This window comes from Ursus arctos, unplaced genomic scaffold (genome assembly GCF_023065955.2).
Source record: "Ursus arctos isolate Adak ecotype North America unplaced genomic scaffold, UrsArc2.0 scaffold_4, whole genome shotgun sequence".
Lineage (NCBI taxonomy): Eukaryota > Metazoa > Chordata > Mammalia > Carnivora > Ursidae > Ursus > Ursus arctos.
Genome location: NW_026623056.1, coordinates 16,277,920 through 16,294,105, shown reverse-complemented (window position 1 = coordinate 16,294,105; position 16,186 = coordinate 16,277,920). Strand labels below are relative to the sequence as shown.

General features: G+C 37.6%; 1 protein-coding gene across 8 annotated transcripts in view; it reads right to left on the bottom strand.

The window, feature by feature from the left end:
- The window catches only part of YEATS2 (YEATS domain containing 2), a 105,603-nt gene that overhangs the window by 36,921 nt on the left and 52,496 nt on the right, over nucleotides 1-16,186 (bottom strand). For all 8 annotated transcript variants that reach the window (XM_026497688.4, XM_044383782.3, XM_044383792.3 and 5 more), the window contains exons 9-15: nucleotides 15,885-15,929; nucleotides 13,316-13,496; nucleotides 7,996-8,235; nucleotides 6,438-6,596; nucleotides 4,909-5,012; nucleotides 3,224-3,331; nucleotides 2,534-2,716 (exon numbers count right to left, since the gene is read on the bottom strand). In XM_026497688.4, coding sequence (XP_026353473.1) covers nucleotides 2,534-2,716; nucleotides 3,224-3,331; nucleotides 4,909-5,012; nucleotides 6,438-6,596; nucleotides 7,996-8,235; nucleotides 13,316-13,496; nucleotides 15,885-15,929 — 1,020 coding nt within the window. The remainder of the gene's footprint in view (nucleotides 1-2,533; nucleotides 2,717-3,223; nucleotides 3,332-4,908; nucleotides 5,013-6,437; nucleotides 6,597-7,995; nucleotides 8,236-13,315; nucleotides 13,497-15,884; nucleotides 15,930-16,186) is intronic.

Sequence of the window (16,186 nt, the reverse complement as noted above, 5' to 3'; positions counted from 1 at the left end):
TTTTTTTAACAAGACATTTTAGCCTAGAACCTGAACTCTTCCTATTCCATAGCACTTCTCTCTGCGTTCCTAATTTCCTTCTAGTTTCACAAAACAGACACCCTTTGTTCTCTATTGGTATAAATACTTCCCTTTGACTCACGCTTTGATTCAATTGTTTTTGTTTGTGCCCTGTACAGACTTCTGCAAGTCAGAATTTACTTTAACAACCAGAAAGTGAGGATTCTATGTATGTAATTTTCCCTCCACACACTGAAAAATATAGCCAATTACAATTTAGTATTCCAATGAGAAGAATGATCATGGTACCCTGAATATTTACACAGGACTTGTCCTTAGCTGTGTAACATTAGCTGCTATCATTTATTGAGTACTTGCTCTGTGCTAAGTCCTTTCCATCCAATGATTTCTAATTCTCCAACAGCACTGAAAGACAGGGTATTATTCCCTTTTACTAGATGGAAAAACACAAGGTTCAGAAAGACAAACCCGCCCAGGTCACACAAGTAATGAGTGGCTGAGATCTGTAACAAGCTCTCATTCCAAAGCTCACACTCTTTTTACTATGCCACACTGCTTCCTTCCCCCCTGAATCCACTAAGTGCTCAGAGGTCCCATTTTATGGCAAAAGCAGCACCCCTTCTTTACTTTCATGAAAAAAGATAAGCCAAAGTTGAATGGAAGGTAAAACAGTATCGTTTTGTTCACCCTTCTGTTTTCTGGCAGAGTTTCTAGGAATGCACTTCGGCGGTAACCAGGGACTGTCTGTACTGGCAGACAGCTCCTTATCTGGAGTTCAAAGCATGTACTAAATTTCCTGGATAAACAGGAAATGTCTTTTCTCATGCTCTTCTGCTTCTGTACATTTCTTTCACACTCTTCTGAGGCTTTTTTCAGGTGCCCTTAATAAAGTTTAAGGGCATTCTAGCACAAAACCATCCACTTTTTCTTAGTCCTACAATGCCATGAGGTAGGTAGCAATGTGACAAGAAAGCCAATATGGTTGTTCAGCATTACAGAGGAGTGGATTTGCAAAATGCGAAGTGTAAAAAAGGGACCTGCATTTTGTCCAGAGCTTCTGGGCATAAACAGCAATGCTATATTGACTCAAAAACCCAAATCAGCGATTCCATGTATCTTTGGTGAAGCAAAATAGACTCTAAAGAATTATGATGTGTCTGAGTAGGAAGTCCAGATAACATTAACTGATTTATGGAAGGACTTTGACAAAGGCTTACTCCTAAGGCCAAAACAATAATGAGAGCATGTGGAAGCAGTTGGGGGTACCTGTCTTAGTGATTCGGGCTAAGGAAGCCCCAAAGTCAAATTTGATGCTGTAGCTTAAGTGGTTTCTAAATTTGCCAAATCAGAGGAGTCGGCAGGAGAGCTTGATAAAAATCCAGTTCCCAGGGAGCTCGAGAAGGTTCTGATTCAGAAAGTGTGAGATGGGGGTCTCGGTATCTATATATTTTTAATCATCAGATGAGTCATGACCAGGTTAAGTTTGGGAAAGTGATTAATGGACTCTTACAGACTTGAGAACTGTAACATATGAATTTTTGTCACAATCCATGTGCAGCTGTCTAGCCTAAACCAAAATATCTAAAACCATTTTTCTATTTTAAAGTACTCCTCTCAGAGCAATTCATCTATCTCTAGATACGCTGGCTTTCAAGTTGAAAAACAAACACTTCACATAATATTCTTGATAGCTTTAGAATATATCTGCCCCCCGAATGAGATAATTTAACTCTGCAGGTTCTAAAAGTATGCTTAGGCTCCAGACAATGGCTCACAAATTTTAACTAGCTCTGTAGAGTCAGCAGACCTGGGTTCAAATCCTGTGTCACTCATTAGCTAAATGCTCTCAAGGAAGTTGCCTGACCTCGGAGGACAGTTTCCTCATTTGTAAAATGGGGTTGAGAGTATCCACCATGCAAGGCTGGATACATGAGGATTACAGATAGCGTGTAAATGAAAACAGAACACAGACACACGCACTCATAAGCACAACCGATGCAGGAAAATATGGACCTATATGTCATTTTACAGTTTTCTTGATATATTAAGCTCCCCACACTTTCAAATTATAAAGCAAATAAATTCTCTGAAGAGTCAAGAATCAGTAAACAGATGACACAGCCTGGACATCAGAGATGTAAACTACAGCACTCACCTACCAGAAATAAATAAAACAGCAGACCTTGGTCCTGTCAGCTACCCATTTTACACTTGAATCAACTGGAAGCTGTGTCCGTGAAGTCTATCATCTTCACTGCCAGAGATAACATAGCGTCCCTCTGCCTGTTCGACTGTTCCTGGGCCCTCTGTAACACAGGCCCTGCTCTTGTCAATGATTACTGCAAGAGCAGATGGGTTTAACACTGACTAACTTGCTTTCCAACACGGCTTCCATCTACAGGATTTTCTGGGATCAGCAACCTGTCATGTGAATTCTGTCAGCACCTGCCTGTTACTTAGGTAAATAACGTTCACTGACATACTGACCTCCCCAACCCTACCCAACACAAACCTTGGAGGGCTGAATCTTTGGTGACTGGGAAGTCCCTTCTCCAGCAGTTAGGACCTGTTTTTGAGGGGACACAGCTATCATGTGACCCCCTTTCACAGTCACGTACTGAGGGAGAGGTGACTGGCTCGCAGCTCCTGTTGCAGGCACGTGAGAGGCTTCACCAGGTTCCTGTTTGATGATTACCTGGCAACAAACATGATAACGATGCTGAATAATCATCCCGTGAAAAAAGCCACTAATATCTGAATCTATTCTGCTTGCAGGAATTAATGAATTAATGAAGCTTGGTCTATAAAAAATGACTCCACCAGAAGGGTAGAAATACTGCTTAAATACAGCCCATATCAGCTATCAAAGGGACCAAAAGTAGGATCTGGATTTGATCCTGTGTTTCTGCAAACTCGACCTAGTCCATTTGTTTTAGATTTTGGTGGCATATGGCAGCAGAAAGAAACACACATATAGTTTGTGCTCTCAGGAGTTACCATCTTGCTGGCTACCAACAGCTGCCCTGTGGACACCACTAAATAAATGGAAGCATGTTGCAGACATAGGATCTGGTCTTAGAATTAAGACATACTAAAAAGTTACATGTTATGGGGTAATGTCAATCGACTCCAACATGCCACAGAAACAATTAGGTAACAAACCCATATTGACCTGTGGGATAATGCCCTAATAAATACTCACTTTTGTGAAAGCTCCAAGTCCTCCAGTTATAGGTTTGGGACTTTGAACCTTAGGGTGACTCCCAATAGGACAAAGAGGTGGCATAGATGCAAACAAAGAGTCCTCTTGCTGCGTATGCAAAAATATACAGTGTACAATTTGGATAAAATAACTGACATCAGATATTCTAAGCCCTTATATTTAATATAAACCTGTGATATCCTCTAGCAACATAACTGAAAAACAAAAGAAAACTGAAAGCTCAAAACTTTGCAGTCTTCCAACCCCCCTCACTAGCATCTTAATACTGTTTTAGAAACCAAATGCACGGAAAGGCTATACCCTGGCAAGAACCTACTCATCTGTGCCCCGGTGTATGCTGGAAAGACTATTACACACCTCTAACATTTGGCTGACTCACTGGTTTGCACGTCTAGTCCCCTGCCTGTTGATAAGCCACTAAAGGCCTGGCTCTGTATTTTACTTATTTTCTATCCCTAGAGCCTAGGCACTAAATAAATAAATGAAACAGCTAGAGTGTTTCAGTATATACACCCTTTCAATAGTATTCACACAACTTGATTTGTTATCTTTACTCCAAATAAATACCCAACACACAGGGAAGTTTTTCAATAAGGATTTAAAGAACAAAACAACAAAAAGAACTTAAAACAATAAATGCAAAACCAACAAAGGTCAACATTCAAAATTACTGACATTTGTCTCTAATTCTCAAATACAAAATGTAAATCTCAGAGCCAATTTGCCATAAAATAGGGACAAGCAACAAAGTTAATACTGCTTAATCACATAACGAAAAGATCAACAAACACTAAAAACGGACTAGAGAATTAAGACCTTCAAGGCAATTATTACAATTTAGGCATTCATATAACATGGTGCTCACAGGCAGCACTGAACTCAGAGAAAAACCTCACCCTGGACCAGAAAGCTATTCAATATCATCACTGTTAAGTACCTATATGTAAGAAATGCATTAGCACTCGTCATGTAGGAGATGATTTCTGAATTCTCAGTTCTCACACACGGGTTTATACCTCAAAGGCTCTAGGCAGCCATGACAATGACAAGTAACTAACTAACTAACCAAAACAGCAGGGGCTGTCACTGCCGATCAGTGAGCAGATACCTAGCACTCTTAGCTGTAACAAGTCAGATCATATTTGAAGTTCTAATTTTAAAGGTTTTCTTACCCTGAAGGAAAAAAAAAAAAAAAAGAAAAATTGTGGAAAGAATTATTTTCAAGTAACTACATGGCTGACATAGAGGGGAAAAAAAAAAAATATATATATATATATATAAATAAATAATAAATAAATAAATATTTACTCATTATTAGGGCAACTATAGGAAGAAAAGTATGCTGCCAGATGAATATTTTTATAAGGAAAAATTTGTAACAAAGCTGACCACCCCCCGCTTCTAAAAATAGCTGCCTTCTCATCATAGTAAGTTTTCAAATAGATACCGACTGTCCAACTAAGGAAGCGTTGAGAAACATCTTCCACACCAGGAAAAGATCAAGAGTAAGGTAGAGGAGTCTGGAGTAGATGATCTTCAAGACACTTTTTAGCTTGAAGATTCTACTTAATGAAATTTGCATTATCAACTGACAAATTCTTGCTGGGCTTGAACTTAGTGTCTTCACAAACTAGGAAAGTGCAACAATGCAGTAAGAGTGTTACCTTGACAGTAGACGTTACAAAACTACTTCCATGAATTTTAGGAATAGGGGAACCTGTTCCTTGGGAGGCCTGGGAGGCAGTAGGGAGCTTGTTTGTAGGACTTCCTGATAAGAAAGGCAGATTTTAAAATAAAGTATAAACAAAGTAAAATTTGCAAAATGGAACTTTTCCACCACGCTTCCCCTTTCCCTCACTATTTTTCATTTTTAAGTGTTGAAACTTACAATCATGAAATTATTATAGAAAAAATACTTAAGGATTCCTCCTACGAAGCTGACTACCTCACTAACCTAAAAATAGACAAGAAGCTAGTAAGGACATGCAGAAGAATAAGTACGTAGACATCACACACTCTGCTACCTGTATACAGACAGATACCAGAACTAAGGGTACTGGTTATGTAATGACGTACCACATGTATGAATCTAAGTGAACGCTAACTCCCTCAAAGTAGTTTCACCAGGAGGTTATACCTATTCCAAAGTGCTGCTGACATTAAGCAATTTTTACTCCATGTGTATAACTGCCTTTAGGGTCTGATAAAAAATAAGTTCCACCACCTATAGTCAAAACTAAGTCAAGACCAAAAATGGTATTTGATTACCTGCTCCATTTACCAAACTTGCCTGCAAAGACTAATTCCTAAAACTAACCATCCTCAAAGGAAACCTATTTGACATCCATAAATGCATTCAAAAGGTTACTAAGTAATTTCTGAAAGCAGAATTTTTAAAAGGAGTTCCACAATTATAATCACTGTTGAAGGACCTAACTTCCAAAAAGCTACTTGGAAAAATCCAGCATACATTCATGTGTTAAAATTAATTATGTTAAAAAAAAAAATCAGTCTTAGTATCTTATAGTCATTTCTCTTTTCACTATTTCTCTTAATTAGAAGTGAGAGCTACAGAAAAGTTTACACTTAGATGTGTTCACATAGTTTAAATGAAATAAATACATAAAATAATTTAGTGAAAATACTTGGAAAAACCTTTTAAAAGCACTCTGTAGTTACAGGAAATTATGATGACAAACGTAATAAATCCTGTTATTCTTCCTATCAAGACCCTTTTTTTAACTGCAGAGTTCAATTTCTCTTCCACACACAAAAAATTTACTTTATTCACAGAAAAGCAAAGATCATTTTTTTTATTTGACTGGTGAGAAACATATGTGGGCCACAAAGGTATTCTTGTTCTGAAGCTTAATTTGGAAAATAACCACCTTGCTTGCAGGCCCAAAAAGAATGTCTTCCAAATGAAAACAAAATCAACTTTTTTTTTTTAAGAAAACTAATTATGGCTCACTTTTAATCTTTAGAAATTAAAAAGAAAACATAAGTAAATTCCTAAAAAATAGAACTTTTACATAAGGACATCTTCTCTCAGAGAAACAGCACTGGATTTACTGTTTAGAGCTCCTCCTCTTGTTTAGAGATGAAGATTATATGGCTATGAAGTCACACTAGGATTTCATCTTTACAAAAGATCAAACCTTTTGGATCGCACAAATATTGATCAAATGCATACCTGTAGTGGGAGTGGTGGCTCCAATGACCTGCCCTGGCTTATCCAGGATAACATAAGGATTATTAATGACGGAGCTGGCAGGGCCTTGCTTCACATGGACAGGAGTGGAAGTTGGGGTTCGAGGCAGTGGTGATGGACTTGGAGTTGATATGGGGGAACCTTTATTAATAAAAAAGAGAAACAAAGTAAACAAAAGACATATACTCAACCCATCTAAGAAAATGCTGATGGTACTGGAGGACAAAGATGACAAATGGGGAAAAGAGAATGGGGCTCTATGTTCTGGGTCTGGAGCAACAGCAGCGGTGTAGCTGAGGCGGGGCCTGGTGTGCTTCCCTCGCTGCATCCTTATCTCAGCATCAGCAGCGAGCTCTTGAGGAACAGATTCTGAGGTGCTAGCCCAGACCTACTAAATATAAATCTGTACTTTAACAAGATCCCCCCCACACACACCCATCCCGTAAGTGCACTGAAGTTAAAAAAGCAGAGCTTTACATAACAGCGTGGAACTCCTGAATCCCTAAATCAAACCCTTCACAACTTGGGCAAATTGTTGTAATAATGGTTGAACTCAAAGACACTAAAATTACAGGAAATCAGTAAGTGCACAGATAGACTTAAAAACCAGGAGTCCTGATTTACAATTAATTTCCTTTTGGAAAACATGAAATTCACCCACCCAAAACAAAAGTCTGTCAATACTAAGTCACAGCTACAATCCAGAGGTTCCTGTTCCCACAGAACACTCTCGAAGATTACCCATGTATCATTCAACATCCTCAAAGGTTTTTTATCGATCAAATTTGTCATCCATGAATTTCTCTAAACTTCCAACCAATCTGTAATGTTCAGCCTATTCACCTATGAATCAGCAAGTTCCACGATGCTTCTAACTGGGAGGTAAAATTACATGTTCCTCACCTTCCATCCATTTCAAAGACTTGGATCATATTTCTGCTTAGTTGTCTAGTTTTAGCACTGAAGACTCCTTTTCTCCCCCCCTTCATACATAGAGGCCTCCCACTGCCTAGATATTTCTACTGACTCTCTTTCAAGTCTTTTCTGAAGTGGTGCAACCTACACCATAAAGTATATTCCTACCAGAAGTCTACCTAACATGAATGTGAAACTGTCATGACACAGTAGACAATTCAATCCCAGTGAAAATGAAGGCTCAGAACTACCTACTGTTAACAGAATGAGTAATTTTCTAGCGTGGTCAGTATGAAAGACGTTCAATCCCAAACCAATTCTCACCTTTCAAGCTTTAACTCCACACCAAAAGGCCTCCAAGTTTACGTTATTACTAGCCACTCTGGTTGCCATACAGAAGTCAAAAACTGAATTCCTACCTTAGGTTCAACCATACATCCCAGCAAACATTTTACCCGCATCACTTCTTGGAGATAAAAACTTGACTGCTTTGAATTTCATTTCTTTTCTTATTCAAAAACTGTCTGCATATGAAATGACTTCTGGTTTTGCTTTGTTGACAGCTTTGCTAATCAACAGTCATTACTTGTTTAACAAAAATACTTAGGAACTTAAAACTGTATACCTGAAACAATCTTGCAGCTCATGGTGATGGGTTGGAAGGATTTTCCAGGTGACTCAGGATTAGGAACCTGACTTTGCGGCACAATTTTGCAGCTTGATGCTATTGGCTGAAAAGCTGAATTGCCATGAGAACAAAAGGTAACTTTCTGGGATGTTGTCATTTTGGTGGGTGTTCGTTCCAATGAAGATGGCAAAGAATAAAATGTAGTGTGTCTCTCAGCTTCAGTGTTGGTTGGGAAGCCTATTTGAAATGAAAAGGGTAAATGATAAGTCATGAATCACCTAGAAATAATAAAACCTTTCCAACATGGGGAAAGAATGAAACAATAAAAATCCCTTATCATTTCAACAACCATTTAAACCACTTCCCAGTAAAACACATACAATTGACAGTATTTATAAGCCCTTTATACATAATTGGGTGAAATGTAAATAATCATGTTTAGAATCATTTTATTAAAATGCTTCTTTCAAAAAATTAGAAAATATATTAACTATAAAGCATGTACAATATAAAGAGTACACAAGTGTATTATGTTCTGAATTGAAAAACTGTTTAAATCAGAAAGGAAGAAAAACTCAAAGCATTCACTTAATCTAATAATGTCCTATTTTATTAAATGCCCATGAAGAAGATACAACAGCAATTTAAAGCGGAATAAAATTGAGATTTATAAAAGGACTAAAATATTAACATCACATAAAAATGTAGGCTTAGAGGGACACCTGGGTGGCTCAATTGGTTAAGTGTCCGGACTGCTGACTTCGGTTCAGGTCATGATCTCAGGGTTGTGTAAGACAGCCTCACACTGGGCTCTACACTGAACATGGAACCTGCTTGAGATTCTCTCTCTCTTCCCCTCTGCCCCTCCCTCCGCTCTCTCTCAAAACATAAATAAATAAATAAAAATAAAAAGGTAGGTTTAGAGATTAAATTGATGCCATTTAGAAAGAGTTTTATATCTTATACGTATAGGTCACAGAAATGATTTAATTATACGCTTATATACTTACTAAATGAAAAAATGCCATAGTCAAAATACATTTGTTGATTAACCTTTTTTAAATTAATTTATTTATTTGGGGGGAGGGGCAGAAGGAGAGGGAGAGAGGGAATCTCAAGCAGACTCCCTGCTGAGCACAAGGAGCCTGATGCGGGGCTCAATCCCAGGACCGTGAGATCATGACCTAAATGGAACTCAAGAGCAGGATGCTTAACCAACTGAGACACCCAGGCGCCCTGATGGTGAACCTTATATTGGTTTTTTGGTTTTGTTGTTGTTTTTTTAAAGTAGGTTCCATGCTCAGCGTGGAGCCCAAAAAAGGGCTCGAGCCAAGGACCCTGAGATCAAGACCTGAGCTGAGATCAAGAGTCGGATGCTTAACAAACTGAGAAACCCAGGCGCCCCTTATATTGTATTCTTAATTCCAGTACAGTTAACATAAGAGTGTTGTATTAGTTTCAGGTGTATAACACAGTGATTCAACAACTAATACATGACTCAATGCTCATCACAAGTGTATTCTTAATCCCCTTCACCTATTTCACCCATTCCCCTGCCCACCTCCTCTTTGGTAACCATCAGTTTATTCTCTACAGTTAAGAGTCTGTTCTTTTGTTAGTTTGATTTGTAAACTCCACATATGAGTAAAATCATACGGTATTTGTCTTTTTCTGACTTATTTCATTTAGAATTATACTCTCTAGATCCATCCATGTTACTGCAAATGGCAAGATTCATTTTTTGTGGCTTAGTAATATTCCATTGTGTGTGTGTGTATGCGTGTGTGTGTGTATACACATATATCATCTGTCAGTGTACACCTGGGCTACTTCCACAATTTGGCTATTGTAAATAATGCTGCAATGAACACAGGGGTGTGTGTACCTTTTCGAATTCATGTTTTTGTATTCTCTGGGTAAATACCCAGTATTAGAATTACTGTATCATACATGTAATACATCTATTTTTAATTTTTTAGGAATCTGCACACTGTGTTCCACAGTGGCTGCACCAGTTTGCATTCTCACCCACAGTACACAAGGGTTCCCTTTTCTCCACATCCTCATCAACACTTGCTCTTCCTTCTGTTTCTGATTTTAGCCATTCTGACAGGTGTGAGGTGATATCTCATTGTGGTTTTGATTTGTCTTTCCCTGATGATGGGTGATGTGGAACAACTTTTCATGCATCTCTTGGCCATCTGTATGTCTTTTTTAGAGAAATGTCTGTTCATGTCTTCTGCCTATTTTTTTAGTTGGATTATTTATTTTTTGGTGTTGAGTTGTAGAAGGTCTTCATATATTTTGGATCTGTCATTTGCAAATATCTTCCCCCATTCAGTAGGCTGTCTTTTAGTTCTGTTGATTGTTTCCCTTGCTGTGCAGAAGCTTTTTGTTTTGCTGTAGTCCCAGGAGTTTGTTTTTGTTTTTGTTTCCCTTGCCTTGGGAGACATATCTAGAAAAGTGTTGCTACTGTCGACGTCACAGAAATTATTGCCTGGAATCTCTTCTAGGATTTTTATGGTTCAGGTTTCACATTTAGATCCTTAACCCATTTTGAATTTATTTTTGTGTATGGTGTAAGACAGTGGCCCAGTTTTATACTTTCGCATGTTGCTGTTCCGTTTTCCCAACACCATTTGCTGAAAAGACTTTTTCCCATTGCATTTTCCTGCCTCCTTTACCAAAGATTAATTGACCATATAAGCATGGGTTTATTTTTGGGTTTTCTATTCTGTTCCATTGATCTACATGTCTTTTTTTGTGCCAGTACCATACCATACTGCTTTGATTACTCCAGCTTTGTAGTATTATCTTACAATCTGGGATTGTGATACCTCCAGTTTTATTTTTCTTTTTCAAGACTTCGGCTATTTACTTTTTTTTTTTTTTTTTTTTAAGATTTATCTTATTTATGGAGTGCCTGGGTGGCTGAGTCAGTTAAGTGCCTGAGTCTTGATTTTGGCTCAGGTCATGATCTCAGGGTCATGGGATCGAGCTCTGTATCAGACTCCGAGCTAAGCGAGGAGTCTGCTTGAGATTCTCTCTTTGCCTGCGCCCTTCCCCCGACTCACATTCACACAAGGCCCCTCTAAAATGAATGAATGAATGAATGAATAAATAAATAAGGTAGTCTAAAAAAGACAGGATTTATTTTACTTATTTTAGAGAGAGAGAGAGAGCAGGAGGACAGGAAAGGGAGACATAAGGTAGTCTAAAAAAGAAAAGATTTACCTTACTTGAGAGACAGAGAGAGAGAGAGAGAGAGAGAGAGAGCAGGAGGACAGGAGAGGGAGACAGAATCCCAAGCAGATCTACTGAGCATGGAGCGTGACATAGGGATTGATCCCACTACCCTGAGACCACGACCCAACCCAAAACCAAGAGTCAGATGCTCAACCGATTACACCACCTGGTGCCCCTTAGGGTCATTTGTGGTTCCATATAAATTTAAAGATCATTTGTTCTAGTCTGTGAAAAATGCTGTTTTAATTTTGATAAGGATTGCATTAAATCTGTGGATTGCTTTGAGTAGCCTGGACATGTTAACAATATTTGTTGTTCCAATCCATGAGTATGGAATATCTTTCCATTTGTTTGTGTCACCTTCAATCTCTTTCATCAATGTTTTATGGTTTTCAGAGTATAAGTCTTTCACCTCCTTGATTAAGTTTATTCCTAGGTATTTTATTCTTTTTGGTGCAACTGTAAATGTGATTGTTTTCTGAATTTCTCTTTCTGCTGCTTCATTATTAGTATATAGAAATGCAACAGATTTCCTGACATTACTAAAATTCATTTATCAATTCTAGTAGTTTTTTGGTGGCATTTTTAGAGTTTTCTATATATAGTATCATGTCATCTGCAAACAGTGACAGTTTTACTTCCTCCTTACCAATCTGGATGCTTTTTATTTCTTTTTCTTGTCTAACTGCTTTGGCTGGGACTTCCAGTACTTTGTTGATGAAAGTGGTGAGAGTGGACATCCTTGTCTTGTTCTTGACCTTAGGGGAAACTGATTATGATGTTAGTTGTGAATTTTTCATATATAGCCTTTATTATGTCAAGGTATATTCCTTTAAACCTACTTTGTTGAAGGTTTTCATCAGGATTGGTGTACTTTGTCAAGTGCTTTTTCTGCATCTACTGAAATGATCATATGGCTTTTATCCTTTGTTATTGATGTGACCTATCATGCTGATTGATTTTTGAATACCAAACCATTCTTGCATTCCAGGAATAAATCCCATTTGATCATGGTGATTTTTTTTTAATTTATTGTTGGATTCAGTTAGCTACTATTTCGTTGAGGATTTTTACATCTACATTCATCAGAAATATTGGCCTGTAGTTCCCTTTTTTTTGTAGTATCTTTATCCGGTTTCAATATCAGGGTAACACTGGCCTCAGAGAATGAATTAGGAAGCATTCCTTCCTCTTCTATTTTTTTAGAATAATTTGAGAATAGGTATTAACTCTTCTTTAAATGTTTGGTAGAATTCCACCTGTGAAACCATTTGGTCCTGGACTTTTGTTTGTTGGGAGGCTTTTGTTTTCGTTTTTTAGATTTAATTATTTATTTTAGAGAGCGAGAATCTCAAGCAAACTCCCTGCTGAGCATGGTGCCTGATGTGGGGCTTGATCCCACGACCCTGAGATCACAACCTGAGCCAAAACAAAGAGTCAGATGCTCAACCAACTGAGGCACCCAGGCACCCCAGGAGTTTTGTTTGTACAGATTCAATTTCATTGCTGGTAATCAGTCTGTTCAAATTTTCTATTTCTTCCTGATTCAGTTTTGGGAGGCTATATGTTTTTAGGAATTTATCCATTTTGTCTAGGTTGTCCAATTTGTTGGCATATAATTTTTCACAATATTCTCATAATTCTTTGTATTTCTGTGGTGTCAGTCGTTATATTGTATTTTAAATAAGATTAGATACTTTACATTCAGTTTCTTGTTCACACTAGGGACCAAACCAAAAAGTCTTCCTGTAACATGTTAGAAAAAAAACCATTAGGATCATCAAAAAAAATAAACATTTAATGCCTTTTTGTGAATTTAATGTTCTATAAAATGTCAGTAGAATGTCATGAAAAAAATCTTCTAAGAAGAATAAAGATTTGACTACTTTCATAGTTGGACTATATAGTAGAGGCAGGATGCCTACTTATGGAAAATTTATTTTCCATACACTCTTCAATCTTTATAGGCAGCAGTTCAAAATCATATTATGCAAATGAGAGAAAGGAATGCCCCAGAGTGACTCCTCTGTACAAGGAAAAATTCATTTCCACACAAGGAAAAATATATTACCTTTCTCCACACATGTATCAGGTACTGGCTCATGTGACTGCTTTATCGGTGAGGAAGCTTTCACTGGGGCTGGAATGGTCAAAGGCAAAGATGGTGGGGCATCAGAGATGTCTGACTCGGAGGACTGAGGATGAATGGAGTCTTCTCCAAGAGAGTGTCGGTGGAGCTCAACATCCACTACCTACACAGTCGGGCAACAATTGGGCTCATGAATCCGTCATCCATGTCACAGAAACCCCCAAACCTGTCCAAGAACGTGGCACTCCAAGAGATGAGACAAATGATTTCTAATCATACTTCAAAGGCAATTTCAATCTAAGAACTAAAGGATTTACCCCAGAATGTAATCTAGTTTGGTTTAACAGATAGATAACTCAGTGAAACCAATCATATAACTGGGGCCTTTCCACCTGCTGCTTCTATGCCTTAGAACACTACCCCCCCCCCCCCAATCTTTGGATGACTCTTTCTCATCATTAGGTCTCAATCAAATGTCACTTTCTCAGAGACGCCATCTCTAACCAACCTAGCTAAGGCAACTCCCTTGTCCCCCACCTACTCTCTTCTTTATAGCACTGATTTTAAGTGAAGTTTGTTCATTTGCTTTTGTTTACTACATACTTTCTCCCCATTTTCAACACAACCAAGAATACAACTCCTTAAAAGCAATAGCTATCTTATTCATCTCTGTATCCCCAGTACCAGGACCAGTGTCTAGTATACGGTATATGCTCAATAAATATCTTTTGATACAACACAGCATACTTCCCTAAACAGAATAAGTTTTAACTAGCTAATTCTCACTATAACGGCTATTGCTGATTTATCATGAATACAAAAAAAAAAAAAAAAAAGTGGGAGGAGGAGTATGGGGAAGGAAAACAAAGTTGGAGGTCTCATTTCCTGACTTCAAAACTGATTATTACAAAACTATAGTAATCAAAATGGTGTGGCACTGGCATCGAGAAGACATACAGGCTACTGGAATAAAATAGCCCCTCAAATATGTATATGGTAAAATTATTTTTGACCAGGGTGCCAGGACCACTGGGAAAAGCAGTCTTTTCAACAGATGGTGCTGGGGAAAACTGGGTACCCACATGCATTAGAATGAAGGTGGATCTTTACCTTACACCATTTATAAAAATTAACTCAAAATGGATCAAAGACCCAAACATAAGACCTAAAACAATAAAACTCTTAGAAGGAAATATAGGGCAAAATTTCATGAGGGTGAATTTGGCAATGACTTCTTGGATACGACACTAAAAGCATAGGCAACCAAAGAAAAAATACATAAACTGGACTACGTCAAAATTAAAAACTTCTGTGTATCAAAGGACATAATCAGCAGAGTGAAAAGGCAACCCACGAATGATCTGATAAGAGATGAATATCAAGAATATAAAGAGAACTCCGAAAACTCAACAACAAAAACCCAAACACATGATTCACGATGGACAAAGGATATGACAAGATATTTCTCCAAAGAAGATTCACAAACAGCCAATAAACATATGAAAAGATACTCGACATCAATAATCATTAGGGAAATGCATAACCAAAACCACAATGAAATACCACCTCACACTCATTAGTTTGGCTACTATCAAAAAAATAGAGAACAGTAAGTGTTGACAAAGGTGTGGGGAAACTGGAACTCCTGTGCACGGTTTGGAGGAATGTAAAATGGTGCAGCTGCTGTGGAAATAGCGTGGCAGTCCCTCAAAAATTAAAGATAGAGCTACCATGGGGCACCTGGCTGGCTTAGTTGGTAGAGTGTGCGACTCTTGATCTTGGGATCGTGGGTTCAAGCCCCCCACTGGATGTAGAGATTACTTCAAAAAAAAAAAATAGAGCTACTGTATGATCCAGCAATTCCACTTTCTTGGGTATACACCTAAAAGAACTGAAAACACAGACTCAAACGGATACCTGTACATCCATGTTGTTAGCAGGATTATTCACAATAGCCAAAAGATGCAAACAACTCAAGTGTTCATTAACAGATAAATAAACAAAATGTGGTCTATACATACAATGGAGTATTATTCAGCCTTTTTTAGGAAGGAAGTTCTGATGCATGCTACAACATGGATGAACCTTGAGAGCATTATGCTAAGCAAAATATACCAACCCCCCCCCCAAAAAAACCCCACAACACCAAAAAAACCCCCACACTGTATAATTCTACTTATATGGTACCTAGAGTAGTCAAAAATTCATAGAGATAGAAAGTAGAAGGGTGGCTATCAGGGGCTGAAGGGAGAGGGGAATGGAAGTTATTGTAAATGGGTACCATTTCAATTTTCCAAGATGAAAAAGTTCTAGAGATGGATGCTAGCAATAGCTGCACAAAAATGTGAATATATTCAATACCTCTTAACTATACAATTAAAAATTGTTAAAATGGTAAATTGATAAAATGGTGCATTTTATCTTTTTTTTTATTAAAAAGGGGAAAATAAACTTTTTAAAAAAATTAAGCACTCATTTTTTTTCCTAATTAAAAATGAAGATCTATTTTCATTCTACTTATTCCCAAATAATACTGGAGGAAAAAACCTACCGTCTCTGCTCCAAGAGTCTGCAAGCCAGTGTAAGTTCTATCCAGCTATTGAAAGACAAAAGAAGAGAATAAAGTTTCACTGAGCTTACTTATAAATCTTAGGATACAATCTCATCTAAAACCCCTTTAACCACAAGTCTTCAGAACATAGAATCCACTTCTTCATAATATAAACTATCAATTCATCGCTTAAATAAAAACCCTCTTACTTGAGGTGGAATGAGTAAAATTAATAAAAACAACCTCAAATATATAGGTATTGTACTTTTAATATAAACTATACAGTTCTAAAAACATACTAA